The sequence below is a fragment of the Apteryx mantelli genome, chromosome 25, assembly GCF_036417845.1.
Source record: "Apteryx mantelli isolate bAptMan1 chromosome 25, bAptMan1.hap1, whole genome shotgun sequence".
Taxonomy (NCBI): Eukaryota; Metazoa; Chordata; class Aves; order Apterygiformes; family Apterygidae; genus Apteryx; species Apteryx mantelli.
In genome coordinates, this window is record NC_090002.1 from 6,767,464 (window position 1) to 6,782,581 (window position 15,118).

At 61.0% G+C, this 15,118-nt stretch overlaps 1 protein-coding gene across 5 annotated transcripts; it reads right to left on the reverse strand.

Annotated features, from left to right (window-relative positions):
• Positions 1-1,313: 1,313 nt before the first annotated feature.
• On the reverse strand, positions 1,314-15,017 carry LOC106487769 (inositol 1,4,5-triphosphate receptor associated 2-like). Of its 5 annotated transcripts, none has more exons than XM_067310720.1 (16): positions 14,370-15,017; positions 8,075-8,115; positions 7,840-7,995; positions 6,761-6,810; positions 6,355-6,431; positions 6,146-6,209; positions 5,588-5,663; positions 5,243-5,270; positions 4,433-4,573; positions 4,176-4,307; positions 3,631-3,778; positions 3,026-3,078; positions 2,357-2,407; positions 2,185-2,255; positions 1,984-2,094; positions 1,314-1,580 (listed from the first exon to the last, which is right to left on the reverse strand). In XM_067310720.1, exons 3-16 carry the CDS (start codon positions 7,959-7,961, stop codon positions 1,421-1,423), a joined length of 1,284 nt encoding a protein of 427 aa, XP_067166821.1. In that variant the 5' UTR covers positions 7,962-7,995; positions 8,075-8,115; positions 14,370-15,017; the 3' UTR covers positions 1,314-1,420. The 5 variants fall into 5 exon arrangements, with proteins under 5 accessions (XP_067166821.1, XP_067166820.1, XP_067166824.1 ...); XM_067310719.1 differs by having other exon boundaries at positions 8,075-8,160; positions 14,370-14,379; XM_067310722.1 differs by lacking the exon at positions 1,314-1,580 and adding an exon at positions 2,686-2,777 and having other exon boundaries at positions 1,988-2,094; positions 8,075-8,160; positions 14,370-14,379.
• Positions 15,018-15,118: the final 101 nt, after the last annotated feature.

Here is a 15,118-nt window from a genome sequence, read left to right on the forward strand (position 1 = left end):
GTACTTCCTCCCACAGCCAGAAATAGAGCCCAGGAGCCGGACCCTGCTCCAGGCAGGCTGGACCCTGCTCAGCACCAGCCACCGACCCCGCTGTATAAAGCCAGGCGCCGTATCTCCACCAGCGCCCGAGCCCACCGCGGCCCTCAAGGAAAAGTTTGTGACCACGTTGCCAGCTGCCCCCCCGTGGGAACCTCCCTGGGGGGACAAAGATACCTGGGAGCAAAGGATGGAGCCGCTCGATCACCCAAGATTGCTCTTAGCCGGATGCTTTCCAGGGTTTGCCGGTGGCCACGTCCTCCCAGCCACTCACCATGCGCTCCCAGTGCTGCCAAGGCCACTATGGGTCCTGCCGGGAGGTGACTCCCGGGCCAACCTGCCTGGAGGCTCGTGAAGACAGTGACTCACGGGCATGGGGCACGCTGGCACATGGGGCGAGGGTTACGTCGGCAGCCCGTGAGTCACCCGTGGCGCTGTCGGTGGCTGGGGCGGGTGGAGACGGCCAGCCCTGCACCTCCGTGGTGCCCTACCGCAACGCCCTTGAGCGTTGGCTTCCCGCAGGGCCCGGTGCCCAGCCCCGCTCGGGCCATGCCTGGGCCACCCTGCAGCTCAGCTCGGGGCGTTTCGAGCCCCCCTGCCCCCTGCAAAGCTCCTCGGTGCAGAGTCTGCCCGGAGCAAGAATTGGGCAGGCAGAGGAGGACATACTGCGAGTCTGCGCGAGACCAGCGATTTTCCCGCATGCTGGAGCTGTTGCAAACAGCTTTACGGTGCTAGGAAAAACTTTGAACACTAACGAGCTCCTTCCAGGGTGAGATTTAGCCCCAGGGGAAGGCCACAGCAAACCATCGCTTGAGTCTAGGCACGGCGAGGGAGTTTGGGGTTGGAGAGGGACTGGAGTCGCTAAGTGCCAGCTCCCTGCTGGGCTGCGCTGGAGGGACCCGCGGAGGCAGCCTGGCCCCAGGGGCAGGGGGAGAAAAGCAGCATCACCCCTTGGCGGGGGGCTCCAGGGGCCCCCCCGAGGTCACCCGGGATGAAGATGCTCCAGGTAGAGGCCTGGGGCACAGCTCTAATGCCAACCCAGCAGCCCGGGCTCAGCCCCGGCAGAGAGGAGATGCTCACAGGCAGCCCAGCAAGGACAGCAGAGGTCCTTGGCATGCCAAGAGGATGATCAAACTCAGCGCCAATGAGGGCTGCTGCAGCTGCCCCAGCCCTTCACAGCCAGCAGCCGGCTCCAAACAAACCTCAGACTCCAGCACAGGATGTGTCCATCCCTCCCCCCCCCCCACTTCACTCCAACATCAAAAAATCCCCTTTTCCTCAGAGTTTATTATTTTGGGGTCTTGGTTTTCTGCGGAGCTGGGAAGGAGCAGTGAAGGAGAGCAGGTAGCTCCCACCCTCCTCCTCCTCCTCCTCTCTGCTCCAGCTAGGCCTTTGGCGATGCTGCGGGTTGCAGCTTCTGCAGCTCCAGGACAGGGACGAGGAAGAAGAACACGAGGCCCAGGAGAAGCAGCCAGATTAAAATGCCATAGTGCTGCGGGAGGAAGAGCCATGGCCACCACAGCTCCTTCAGGGACACCTTGGACCTGGGGAGAAGGCGACCGGGGACCCTCGTCACCTAGAGGGGCAGAGCATGGGGCTCGGCCTCCCACCTCTGCCCCACACCCCAGCGGGGACGATGACGTTCAACCAAACCCCAAACCTCACCAGCTGCTTTTGCAAACCTGAATGAAACAAGCCTTGCGACAGCCCTGGGGAGGGCACAGGACCCGCAATGCACGGGGGAAACTGAGGTGTAGGGACAGCCCGTGGACAAGCAGGGACAGCCAGCTTTGCACCCCTACCCTCCCTCCCCGAATCCCCGTTCCCCAAGGTGCTGGGCTGGGGGGAGCACACGGTACCCCGGGGGCAGAAGGACAGGAGGGTGCAGGGGAGGCTGCCGGCCCTGTCCCGGTGCTGCAGCCGGGGGCTGCGTGGGGCGCCGCTCACGTGAGCTCAGGCTCCTCCGGCTCCTCGCTCTCCAGGCCTGGGCTCCCGCTGTCCAACTCGGCCACAGGCTCCCCCATCACGATGCTCCTTCTCCGCAGCTCCAGCTCCCTCCTGGGGAGGGAGAAGACGGGATGCTGTGCCGTGCCCCAGGGGCGGATGGGACCGGGCGCCTCCAGCCTCCCCGCGAACCGGCGCCGTTACCTCTGGGTGCTGGGCTGGTGCAGGGCCCCCTCTCTCGCCAGCTCTGCTCGGCCGTCCAGGCTGGTACCTGGCTGGGCACCCAACACAGGAGCGTGAGCAGGGACATGGGCACGGCGGCGGTGCCCAGGTCCCGGTCATCCTCCCCGCAACATGGCCCCATGCGCATCCTTACCAAAAGTTGCTTGGGAATGACGGCGATGCTGACCCTCCGGCGGGCCGACACCTGCGGGGAAAGAGAGGTGACAGCGGTGAGCACAACCCCGGCGGCCGCTCCGTGCTCTGCACCAGGCCGTCCCCCACTGTCCTTCTGTCCTTCCCCGGGCCTCCCCCTCCACCTGCCGCCGAGGGCAAGGGCTGCCGAGCGATGCCGACGGCCTCGTGCCGCCCCTGGGGAAGCCGGGGAGACGAGGGAGGGTGAAAGCGAAGAGGCTGGCACCTGTCCTTCCTGCTCCGAGCCGCGGCGGCAGGGCTGCTCGCCCCCTCCCCAAGCCGTCCCCCTACCTCGTGAGCTGTAGGGGAATCAGTGCCGTATTCGAGCTGGTGCTAGAGAACGGCCTCCTCTTAGCCAAGCCCGCGGCTCTCGCTCTACGACCCTGCAATGCAGAGGGACCTGCCTGAGATCTCGCGGCCCACAGGCACCCTGGCTCCCCTGCCCGCGGCCCTCTGAGGCCCCCCCCTACGTTTCGCCTTCCCCAGCGCGTTTCTAGCAGACCTGGCCGGCAGCAAGCGGCGGCGCCCGTGGGCTAGCGAGTGCATGGGGACTGCTGGGCAGGGGAGACCGGCGAGGTGCAGGGACGCAGGGGCTCCGTGGAGCTGGGAAAGGTGTCGGTTCTCCAGTTACCTGCTGGAAATTGCGCATCAGGGGGTGAAGCCTCAGCCGTGGCTCTGCATCATCTGCAAGTGGAGAGAAAGGTCTTAAAATCACCAAGAAGGAAGGAAGATGGGACTGATGTACAGACAAGCGAGGGGAGACATGAGTGCAGGCTTCCTTCCCATCGAGCTAGCGCAGTTTGCCGTCTGCTCCATGCTCGGGACAAGCTACGGGTTTCCCCCAGCTGGGAGACCTTGCTTGCACCCGTGGAGATGAGCTTGTGCAGGGCGTGCAGGGAGGACCCTGGTGTCCGGGGACAGTGCGCCCTTTGTACACCCTGTGCCCCCCTGCACTGCATTCCCAGCTGGGCCGCAGCTGCAGGGCGATGGCTCTTGGGCCACCAGCACCTGCTCTCACACTACATCGGGTGTGACAACAGTTTCTTGCATTTATCATCTGCTCCCACAGCTGCAGGCGTCAGCTGTCACCCAGCCCCAGTCCCTGGCTCACGGGGAGCCAGCAGACACCATCCGACTCTGCAGCATGGGGTCAAACTGCCTCCCGGGCCCCCGGAGGGGTTTGGGACCAAGTTGCACAGGCTCACTGCCAGGCCCTGACAGCAGAGCCCACCTCACCCTGCGTCTCCACCAGCTGCCGGTTGCGAGAGTTTTGCTGGATGAGCCGCTTCATCTCCTCCAGCTCCGCGTGCTCCCGCACGTGATGCCGCTTCAGGTTCTCCACGTGCTGGACCATCACCTCCGCCGCTCGGCTCATCCGGGCCTCCTGGGGCAGGCAGGTTGGGGGGGATCAGGTCCCCAGTAGCTCTCCCCACTCTGCCCGTGATGCTCTCCCAGCTCCCCAAGGACCCATGTCCCTGCGGGTCCCTCACTGGGCATCTCAGAGACCATGCTGTCTCCCCCAGGCCAACAGCAGTGCAAACGCATCCCCCTCCTGCTCCCAAGGGCAGGGATGGAGTAGGGCAGATTCCTTGCACCCCAGCATTTGCCGAGATCAGGTCTGCCCAGCACCAGGACGAGGTGTGACAGACGCCAGCTAGCCCAGGGATGGGTCTCCAAGCCACCTCCCAGCACCCTTGAGGCCTCAGCCACTGGCCCCAGCAGCGGGTGAGCACCCACCCTCCATCTCCACCCCGGACGGGAGCCCCAGGCGATGCACTGACCTGGTGGACAGCCCCCAGCTTTTCCGCCGCGCTGGTTGCCCGCTCGATGGCCGCCGCCAGCACTGCCAGGTTGCACTGCAACTGCTCCAGTGTCTCCTTGCTGTCCGCAGCCATGCAGGACAGGCCCAGCCTCTGCACAGCGAAGGGCGAGGATGGGAGCTGCGGGAGCCCGGCTGAGCAGAGTCATCCAAACCCATCCAAGCCCCAGGAGCTGGATGTCCCCAGCAGACTCCAGGACCCCTCGGGTGGCCACCTACCTCCAGGGCAGCCCGGCACTGCCCCAGCTCCTCCTGGATGTTTTCCTCCGCCGCATCCCGCGCCCGCTTCTCCACCTCGACCCGTTGCCGCAGGGTGAACATGTCGCAGCTAAAAGCCAGGGCCAGGTGAGCGAAGGCTGCCTGCAGGGCAGGAGGGCGTGAGGACAGATCAGGGCTCCCTGCACCCCCAGAGGACACCCAAGACTGAGACAGTGGGCGAAGGGCCGGGCATTGCTGCCACCAAGACATAGCACTGCGGGCCCTAGTGCGCTGCCAAAGATAATTAGCACTTGCCTTTCGCCAGTACTCGTTAGACTAATGCAAGCTGGGGATGGTCCCCTGTGATGCCCAGCCTGACCGAGACACGGTCCCTGAGGGCAGCCACTGATGTGGGGAAACCCCCAGCCCTCCCGGCGAGGCCCGCGCCAGGCAGACGCCAGCCCTCGCTGCAGATCCCAGCTGACAAGCAGGACAGCAAAGCCTGAGTCAGCCCTGGCACGCAGAGGACCATTATTTTTATTAGCATGGCTTCTACCATCTCCTCGTCTAAGGGTGCTCTTTGCAAGCCGCAGAGCACTTTGCGGGATTGCCGGGCACGCAGAGGACGGGCTCATTCGGTCATGCAAACGCAGCTGCCTCCAAATGCCAACAGCATCACCAGAAATGGTAATTGTAAGGAGGTTGCCAGGGGACTGCAGTGCCTGGAAGGAGGCCAGGAGCAGGGCACAGCCTCTTGGGTGACCCAGGCTGCAATCCAGCAGGGTGCCCGTCTCCCTTCCCCAACCCAGCCTGCCCCCGGACAGCCCTTACCTCCACATCCTGCTCTGTCAAAGCCGCTCTGCAAAAGGAAAGAGCTGTTAGAGGTATTGTGGGGACAGCAGGGCCTCCGCCAAAAAGGCCCTCGGCCCTTGCTCCAGCGAGCGGGGCCAGCAGCAGAGGGTGCCAGCCTCCAGCAGAAGCAGGGACCAAAGTGACCGGCTGCCCCGAGAGGGAGACCAGCTCTTGTGCAGTGGAAAAGGAGGGAAACTCAATCGCTGGACCTCTCTGCTGGATTCCCCACGGGCACACATTGCCCTAGAGCCCCAACACCGCGGTGGCCCGGTATGTCCCGTCCTCTGGCCCTGGGCAGGGATGCAGGGTGCCTGCCAGGCTTACCTGTGCAGGCCCAGTCTCTCCAGCGCCGAGAGCTCTGCAGGAAAACTCAACAGCGGATCCTCTGGGGTCTCTGCATCTGTGAGGGGAGGCAGTAACAAATCTGGAGAAACAGCACTTATGAAGGGGAAGAGCACAGAGACAGACAGCAGAGTCCAGCCCCTCCTGGGTCTCCATCCAGGTGGGTTAATCCTCTCCAGCTTGGAGCAGCGCAGCCATTTGGACATGGGAGCCCCGAGTGATCCCGGCTATCAGGTGCGATGGGGTCTGGCTGCCCATCTTGCCAAGCCTCCCTTCTGCCTCCGAGCCAAGCCCTTCGCTTGGCCCTTCTCCCTCTGCCCTCCCCAGCCTGCCCTGTCCCCCACCCAGGGTCCCAGGGGTGTCCCCAGCATGGGGTGTCACAGGTGCCAGCGGTACAGGACCCGCACGAGGGCAGCAGACGTCCCAAACCTCCCCCCGGCATCAGGTTCCCCCTTCCCCAGGTCCCTGCCAAGGGAACTGAGCCCCAGCTTGTCCCTGGGCACTTTGAGCCATAAAGTGGGGACTTGGGGACTCACCCACCTTCCTCTGTCCTGTCACTGTCCCCAGAGTGCACGGCCACCTCCTGCCTCTCTGCACCTGGCACCTAGAAAAAAAAACAACAACTCCCTGGTGCTGGACAGCATCCCAAAAAGAGCAGCACCGAGCAACTGCCCATGTGCCGTGCCTGCAGCCCTCCAGGGGAAGGAAGAGCCCCCCCCCCCCCGATTCCCCTGCGACCTCCCTCTCACCTCCTGGACGTGCTCCGCGCTCCGCTCGCTCCCAGCCGAAGCCCCCTCCGAGCCCCCCCGCGGTCCGCTCATCCTCCCTGGGGACAGAAAGGGCAGTGGGAGCCAGCGCCAGCGTCGCCCTCCCTGGCCTGGCGCCGCTCCGCGGGAGCTCCCCGCCGAGCCGAGCCCCACGCCAGGAGCCAGGATTCATCCCGGGCAGCAGATCCCAGAGGGGGATCGCCGGGGGCAGAGCCATCAATGTGCCGCAGGGGCCTCGGAGCAGCATGGCCAGGCATTGATCGTGGCTGTTAATGCAAGGAGGGCGACTGCTACCTCCACCTGCCCGCGCACAGCGGGGAGGGGGGACCCCTCTCCCCCATGACCGGTGCACGAAGCCCCCCCCATCCCCACCTCAGGCTTCCCTTACCTTCATCCGGAGACGCCAGGAGCCTGGACAGCTCTACCTGCTGCTCCCTGCTGCGAGACGGATAGAAAGGAGTCCAGGTAAATCCCAAAGAAACTCCCGTGGGAGAGGCAAGCCCATGGGGCAGCGTGCCACCCCCCCTACCACCCTCTCCCAGCCTCCCCAGCAGGCCAACAGCATCCCCCCCCGGATCCTCGGACCCGAGCCGGGATGCTCCCCCTGGATCCGGGTGCTTTCCCAGCACTGCTTTGCAGCTCTGCTCTCCCTGGCATGTGCGGAGCAGCCCTGGCCCTTCCCACGCCTGCCCCCTCCATTCACCGCAGCTGGAGGATGCTGCGGCGTCCTCGCTCAGCGCCTTTCCCGCCCCGGCAAGCCGGGCACTGAGGAACCCTCCAAAGCCATTTCCAGCCGGGAATGAGTCACCGGCCCACAGCGGTGTTTCTCTTCGCTCTGTTTCTTCCCCCGGCTGCCAAGCGGACCTCGCAGCCCTGCCTGCGAGCCGGCCCCGTCGCAGGCACGACAACGAACCCGGCTGCCAGCAGAGCCCGGGCGCCATCTGACGTCCCCATCGCGGGAACGGCAGATCTCAGCCGGCCGCCGCACGCACGCCCACCCTCCAAAACCATGCCGGGCAGGCCTCGCTGCCCCCAAAACCCCAGGCCCGGGTGCAAGGAGGAGGCCCGGCGGCTCCATAGCGTCCCTGCTTGCTGGGGGTCAGGGATGCTCCGGCATGCCGGTTACTGTGGGTCCTCACGTGCATCCGTGGGGCAAAGGGGCTGCCCCGGGGCACGACGGGCAACCAGCACACCCCAGTCCCACATGCCCAGCTGGGAAAGGGGGAAGGTTTGAGGCGACAACGTCCAAACTCTGCTCCTGGCTCCAGCAGGAAGGGCAACAGGGACTTTCCCTCTCCTCCACCCGAGGCCAGGGGCTCTTTCCCGAGAGCAGCAACCACGGCAGAACTGGCCACTGTCCCAAAATGACCCTTGGTGCCTCTGAGTGGGCACTGCCATACCCATCCCGCAGCCCCGGCCCCTCACAAGTGCCCGGGGAGCAGCGGGGCGAGCGGTTCACGCACATACCTCTGAGGCTCAGGGCTCGACTGGCAGCTCTCCCTCTGCCACTGCCTCTCCGAGTGCCCTTGGGCAAGTCTCTGCGCCTCCTGCTCCCCCTTTCCAAGCGAGGCTTCTGGAAACTGCTTCATTTGCAAAGCACTGAGGCTCCCGGGACTAGCACACCTATCATGAGAGACACATATTAGCTGTGCGCAGATGGGAGAACGCCTCTAAATGTTATATTTTTAAAGCATTTTCTCACCCAGCAGTAGCTCCAATCTCCTCTGCTTAGTGTGGAGGCATCTGTGGGAAAAGAGGCGGAGAGGCCTGCTTTGATTCAGGATGGTGCTGCGGGGATTTGCACAGGCACAGAGAGAGGGAAACGAGGGATTTAGTGTTTCTGCACGCCGCTGCAGGCGGACTTTCCCACTCGCCACCCCCGTTTCACTCCCACCCTCCGTCTCCAGCATCCAGCAGGGCAAGATGTTTTTCCACGAGAGGGTCCCTGCTGCAAAGCACTATAAGTCCTAGCAATAACAGTCCCTGGAGCCTGCTGATTTAGGAGCTCTCCGGCAGCTGCACAGGCGCTCACTCGCTCTCTTCCTTTTGCAGATGGAAATACTGAGGCACGCGGCTCATCTGCCCAGCGTGGCATAAGCAAGTCCCCGGGAAGACAGACCTCGGGCTTTCTCGCAGCTTTACCAAACGCCTCCCCGGATTGTTACCTGCCTCAACTTGCCACAAACAGCTGAAGGAAGATGCTGGGGCCACCCTGGCTTGGACCCGGGACTCCGCACCATCGGGTCCCCAGGAGGGGATCAAGGAAAGAGGAGACGGGACGGAGCACAGCCAGAGGCCGGCAGGTCCTGCGACGCACGAGCTGCCCGGCTGCAGGAGTCTCCACGGAGGGGAGAGCAACCGGCATCTGAGGCAGCACGAGCTGCCAGGGAACAGCTCAACGCGAGAAGGCCTTTAAAGGACATGCAAGCCGCCGCTGCCGTGCGCGCTCCCCGCTTGCGAGCGGCCCGGGAGCTCCCTTCACGGCGCCGGGGCGGGCCGAGCGGTTTGCAGGTGGCGATGCAGCCTCCGCTCCTGCGCGGGGCCGGCACCGGGCTCGGGACCGGCTCCTGCACCCGCTCTTCCAAAGTTACGGCTGTAACTGGAGCCAGGAGGGACCACGGCTGCTCCCTCCGTGCCCGGCAGCTGCAGCGCGGAGCAAACCCATCCCTCAGCATCTCGCTGCCGGGGGGGTCAGGGCAGGATGGCAGCGCCCAGGACCCCCACGTTTCCCAGCCTCGCTGCGGCCACCTTATAAACACGGCATGATGACAGCCACGGCTCCAGCCCTTCCAGGAAAGATTGTGTTAATAAAAGACAGAGCAGCCTTGGAGCAAGGGGAAGGCCAGTGCGCCCAGAGGACGGGGTACCGGCCCCGCTGGGAGCCAGGGAAGCTCCCGCTGCCTCCACTGGGCTCAACATCTGTTTCCCAAGGCCTCTCCAGCACATCCAGATCTCTTTTTTCCCTGCATCCACGCCAACCCAGTCTCACCCGTCCCCCATCCGACCCCTCTAAGCTCTATCCAGGACTCCCATCCCTCCTGCCCCGCTCTTCCACCACCCTGCACCCCTGCCCTCACCCAGGCCTTTCGATCAAATCCATCACATCCGCTAAAGCTGCTTTCTCCCCCTAATGAGCTTACGGGGAGGCAGGATAGATGCTCAGCATTACAGAGGACCAGCCTCAGGGCAAGCAGCGGCCATGCCTGAGGCCTCTGCTGAGGCAGGAGGAACAAGACAGGTCCTCAGGGACTGGAAATCTCTTAAGCTGTCAGAGATCAGGCAGCAAACAGCACCTCGCAGCCCCAGGACAGAGCCAGCCTGGCCCCAGGCCCCTCTGCCAAGGGCGCAGGAGAGCAGCTGGGGAGACCTCACCCTTCGCAGCTTCGAACAGGGACCCGTGCTGGGTGCAAAGGAGGGGGAGCAAAGCTTTTGAAACTACTATGAGCGGCGTTTGCCACTGGATTAAGATTTCAAACACCCCTGAAGCTTCAGGGCTGGGTTTCCCTTCTGGGGACAAACATCTCCTGCTGAGACCCAACCCAAAGGTGGAACAGCCACGAAATCCTAAATTGTCTTGGGGGAAACATAGCCCCAACCTCTGCCTTGCCCTCCCTACACAAGTAAATAGCAACGCAGGCAGTGGTGTGCATAATTAATACCAATTAATAACAATTAGCACAGCATAAGTTCACACTGCAAATGGAGACGGGGCTTGCTGGCAGTGAGACATCCCGCGCGCACTGGGGAAGCGGCTTTGCCCCAAAGCAGGCAGAGCTGCAAGAGGAGACGCCGCAGGGACGCTCAGCGCTGGCCAAGGTCGGTACCTCTGTGCACGTCCAACCGGAGGCAGCCGAGCACAGGTGCCACGAAGAAGCAAGAAGCCGGAGCAGCAGAGCCTCCCTCCCAGCGCCGAACGGCTGCTTTCCCAGCCGCTCGAGGACCTTGCCAGCTGACCAGTACAGATCTCAAAACAGATGAATTCTTCAGGCATGAAGTCAAGCTTGCATAACCCCTACCGGCCACATCTGGGCTAACCAACCTACACGTTAGCAAGGGGAGTCCCCAGCAGAGGGAAAGACCTTTCCTTTTGGCCAAGATTCAACAGAGGGAGCCCAGGAGCCCGATGCCGCGCCACCGCTCTCCCCTCCCTTGCACACGAGGGGCTGTTTGCGCCCACCCATCTAAACAATGTTTTATTACCCGATTGAGTGCCTTTTCCAGCCGAGCAAAAGCTCACGAACCAGCATGCCGACACGCCAGCCCCAGCCCACCCATGACCCTCCTTCCTCCCCTGGGAGCGGCAGCCTTGCCCCCAGGCTGAGCCCCACAGCGGCAGCGCCCCGGGCTCGCTAGCCCCTGCTCCAGTCTCCTGGCAAGCCCGAGGCTTGCAGAAAGTTGCTCTGCAGGACATGCAGACCGAAGGACACCATCACTTTTGTCTCCCACGCCGGAGAAGAGTTTTTCTGCTCAAAAGCTCCTCTAGCCCCCCTGCACGCACTCACACTTGTGCTGGGTGACTTAAGAGACCTTGCTCCTTTCTGCAAACCATCATGTTCAAAGAGCCTCTAAAAGCATTTGTTAAAACCCCTGGGTGCTTTTTTCCTTTTCTTTTTTTCCCCCCTCCTCTTTTTTTAAAGCAGGGAGCATCTAAATCACAATTACAATCTAGGTATTATAGGGGCTTTAAACAAGCAAAAATAGCCCGGTTCCCCATGCACCAACCTGTTCAGCAGGGACAACACAGACGAAACAAGAACCTGCTGGGAGATCTTCAGCCAGAGACACGAGCAGCCGGGAGTGGCTATGGCTTCTGGGTTCGCCCCTCGCGAGCCCTTCCAGCGAGGTCCCCACCGGTGCTGCAGCCGCCTACCGCGGCGGCATCTTCCCTGGGCTCCTTCTGAAGCTTCCTGAACTTGCTCGCAGATAGCAGAGACTGCGGTCATCCGGATTATTCACTTGTCGGCTTGGAAAGAAAGCTGCTCAGACCGACACTGGCTGCTACTGCTGATGCGGCAAATGTGATTTATTAGGTCTGTGCAGGGGGCCCAGTCCTGCAACAAGCACAAAACAAAACCCCAACCCTCGGCCAAATTCACCTTCTCGCAGCCCTGATCTCCCCAGCTGACAAGTACCTGGCAGCCGCCGGGCTACCCACAGGAGACTAGGATGCTGTTATGATTAAAAGGTCTTTGGCAAAACAATAAAAAAAAGAAGAAGGAAAAAAAAAAAAAAAAGCATGTTTGCTTCTTTTGGTTTAGTTTTAAATTCCAGGTTGAAATAAGACCCTGCTGTCTACTAAGCCCCTGTGATTTAGACGCTACTGTCTCCCCTAAGCAGTTCAGTCTTGTGTCTGGACCAACTTTTAATGCAAAACTGTCAGCGCCGGCGTGCTGGGGATTACATGCACCGGATTGACAGTTCATCACCAAAATTCAGTCACCTCCAGGGTGAAACAGGGCAGCTATTTAACAGCTCCAATCATTGCTACAGGAAGGGTCGGAGCAACTACCATGGCTTGGACAAGCCGGCAGCTCCTGCTTGGAGAGAGGCAGCCTTTCCGGGGGACTCACACCATTCCCAGGAGAGCGGCTGTGAGTTTTCGTCCTTTGCAACAAGGTGTTGCATGGCCTGAGGTGGCTCCTGCACGGCTCTGTCCTGCAAGCGTCGCGGCCTGGTGTTTAACACCTGCGGATGCAGCATTCACGTCCCTCTCCCCACCCACCAGAGACTCTCCGGTGTCTGCTAAGGGCACCAACGGGTGACTGGGGTAGGGGAGAGAGACCGTGTTTTCATGAAACCGGTTCAAAAGTTACTGTGGGAGGATGGAGAAAGAGGATAGAGAACACATCACCCATGCTATTGCATAAAATTCATTTCCTTAAAAGAAAACTACTAGTCAAAACAAGGGAGTTCCCCTCCCTACCATTAAGGGCATAAACCTCTACAGACAGAAGAGGAAACAGATGAGGAACCTTCACTCACAAATATCCAAATAAATCAGGTCAAAAAAATACGCTGCTTTGTACATACAGCCAGAGGACGCCCTCTCCAAGCCAACACGTCAGACCTTTCGCTTCACCAACACCTCTAATGAATCAGGACCTGCCCAGGAGACCAGCCCAGGACAAGCCAGCTCTGGCTCTCCATTTGTGGATAAAGCTCTGCTGAACTATAAAACCTGAATGATATTTTAGACACTTCCACCTCTTTGCACTGTCGGGCCTGGATTTTAAAATTCTTGGGAGGCTCAAGCAGAGTCTAAAGTAAAGGATTTTGGGAGGGTGTTACAAACCACCACATAAACAAGCCGTATCCTCCCAGCATGTCCAGGAGCTCCAGGGTTCACCCCAATTCTCATAACACAACTGTTTCCTTGCACACACCCCATGGCACAGAGGACCCTATGGCACACGCCGAGGCGCAGCCAAGAGCAAAGACACAGCTAATAAGTCTCTTCACCCAAGCCAGCCTCCCAACAGGAGAGCAGAAACCCGCCTTGGAGTTTGCAAAGCCAACCCCTGCCTGGTTACTGCTGCTTGCAAAACCATGTAGGCTGGCCCCAAACGCAGCTCCCAGGAACTCCAGGTGAGCTGGAAGTGCAAGCTGCATACAGCACGTAGCAGCCGGGAATAGCCTGGCAAGATGAGACAGCCACCTAAAGAAACCCGTGAGCAGCTATACAACCGAGCAGCCCACAAAGACGAGACGCACGCTACAGCTGGGTGATTTAAAACCATTTATTGCCGCCCAGACAGAGGCGCTGGGACCTCCCCAGAGTGCTCAATATATAACACGTGCATGTTCAGCCGGCTTCTTCTTCAGCAAGGACATTGCTGGCCAGGTGAACATTGTAGGCAAGTCCGTCCTCTGTCACCTTCACGTGACCGCCAGCCACGGGCAGGCAGCGCACCTGGGGACAAGGACACCGAGGTCGCTCCTGTTGGGAGAGGCTTTGCAGGGAAACGGCCACGGCTGCAGCCTGCTGCCTAATAAAGCCAGAACAGCAGGCTCAGACCTTAATGATCGGGGCACAATGTCTATTTATGTCGCATTATGGGCAGCTCTACAATAGCTTCAACCAGCCTGGCCACGCAGACGCTGGCATGCAAATACATCAACAATTTGGCTCTCTTGAGGTTTCTTCCCTCCAGCCAGTGCAGACTTTGAAGCATCATCAGTCCGCCGCCACCTAAAATAGCTTAAGAGACTCTCGCTGTAAAATCTCTGCTCTCCACATTAAAAGCATCACTTAATGCTTCAGTGTTTCATTCCCCAGCTGGGTATCAACACTAACGAGCAAGTGTCAAGCAGCAAAATGTCACACCTACACATCTCCCTTTACAGATGTAAATGTTTATGAATTTTTACATCGCTCCTGATGCGTGCGCTGCCTCAAAACCTCCATTAAATCCACCGCCAGGTCTAGCGCTGACTCCTCCAGAGCCCGCCGGCGAGCCGCTGCCCGCCTGGGGTTTCCCTGGGGGTTTTCAAGCAGGCGAGGCAGAAATCTGGATGTGGTCAAATTACCGAGGCGCTGTTAAAAGCGTATTGCTAAATACCTCCCGAGGGAAAGTGCTATCGTGGCCACTTCGCACCACGGAAACGCGAGACCGAGGTTTCTCCAGCAGCCGTAGGGGAGAAGAGGGAGAGTCACAGTGGAAAATTCAAGTTTCCCAGCTCTGCACCTAAACCCCAGCACCCTGCATTAAGATACAGGCTCTCCTTTCCCTAACAAAAGCTGCCACCAGACACTAATTCTCCCTAGGCACATTAAACTAAATTATGTCCGCTTCTGCCTGGGGGTTCCCTCAAGGACGGCAAGCAGGCAAAGCCCTGAAGCGCCGGAGACGGAAAGAAACGAAGATCCAAGGGTGAAAGAAGGGAGATTTGCAAATCCCAGCGGCTCAGACTAAAACCCCAAGCCCAGCAGACCAGTGCAGCGCTGCCCAGAAACCAGCTTATTCGCCAGGCCGAGAGGCCGACGGGCGCAAACTTACCGTTTTCGTCATGCTTCGCTCCGGCCGCTATCACGACGGTCAATTAAACCTAATCTGAAATTATCATCGCTGTCCGACGGCCCCCAATTGATCTGCGCCTCGATTCAGCAACGTGCTGAGGACGTTAAGGATCCGCGAACGTGACCAAGCAACACTGCTGGTTACCAGGCCCCAGCACCGGGGCAGAGAGTCCTGTCATGAGTGGAAGAGCCCCTTCGGCGCGGACCTAAGGCTTATTTCTGTCTTAACTACTCCAGTTATCACAGTCTGAGCACATCTGAGACTGCTCTGCCCTTTAGCACCTGCCGCCATAAGACACCGACAAGCCCCGGTCCGGGACAGCGCCCCCATCGCCGCCATCTTGGGAGAGGCGGCAGGTGGCGCCGTCCTGAGCGCGGCAAGGACGGCGGCGCCATCTTGAGCGCGGCGGGGAGGGAAAAGGAAGGAGGGGGGCGCCATCTTGAGCGCGGCGGGGAGGGAGAAGGAAGGAGGGAGGCGCCATCTTGAGCGCGGCGGGAAGGGAGGAGGGAGGCGCCATCTTGAGCGCGGCGGGGCGCCCATGGCGTTCCCGCAGCGCGGGGCGGAGCTGCGGCGGCAGTCGCTTTAAGCGCGTTTTCACCGAAACCCCTCCAATCCTCCCCGCCTGCCTCGTTGCACCCACGGGGGAGGTTACCACAGCCTGGGAGAGCCGGGGGGGGGGGGGGGGGCGGGAGGGGTTGTGTCAAGGCTGAGAAATGGCCAAGCTTCAT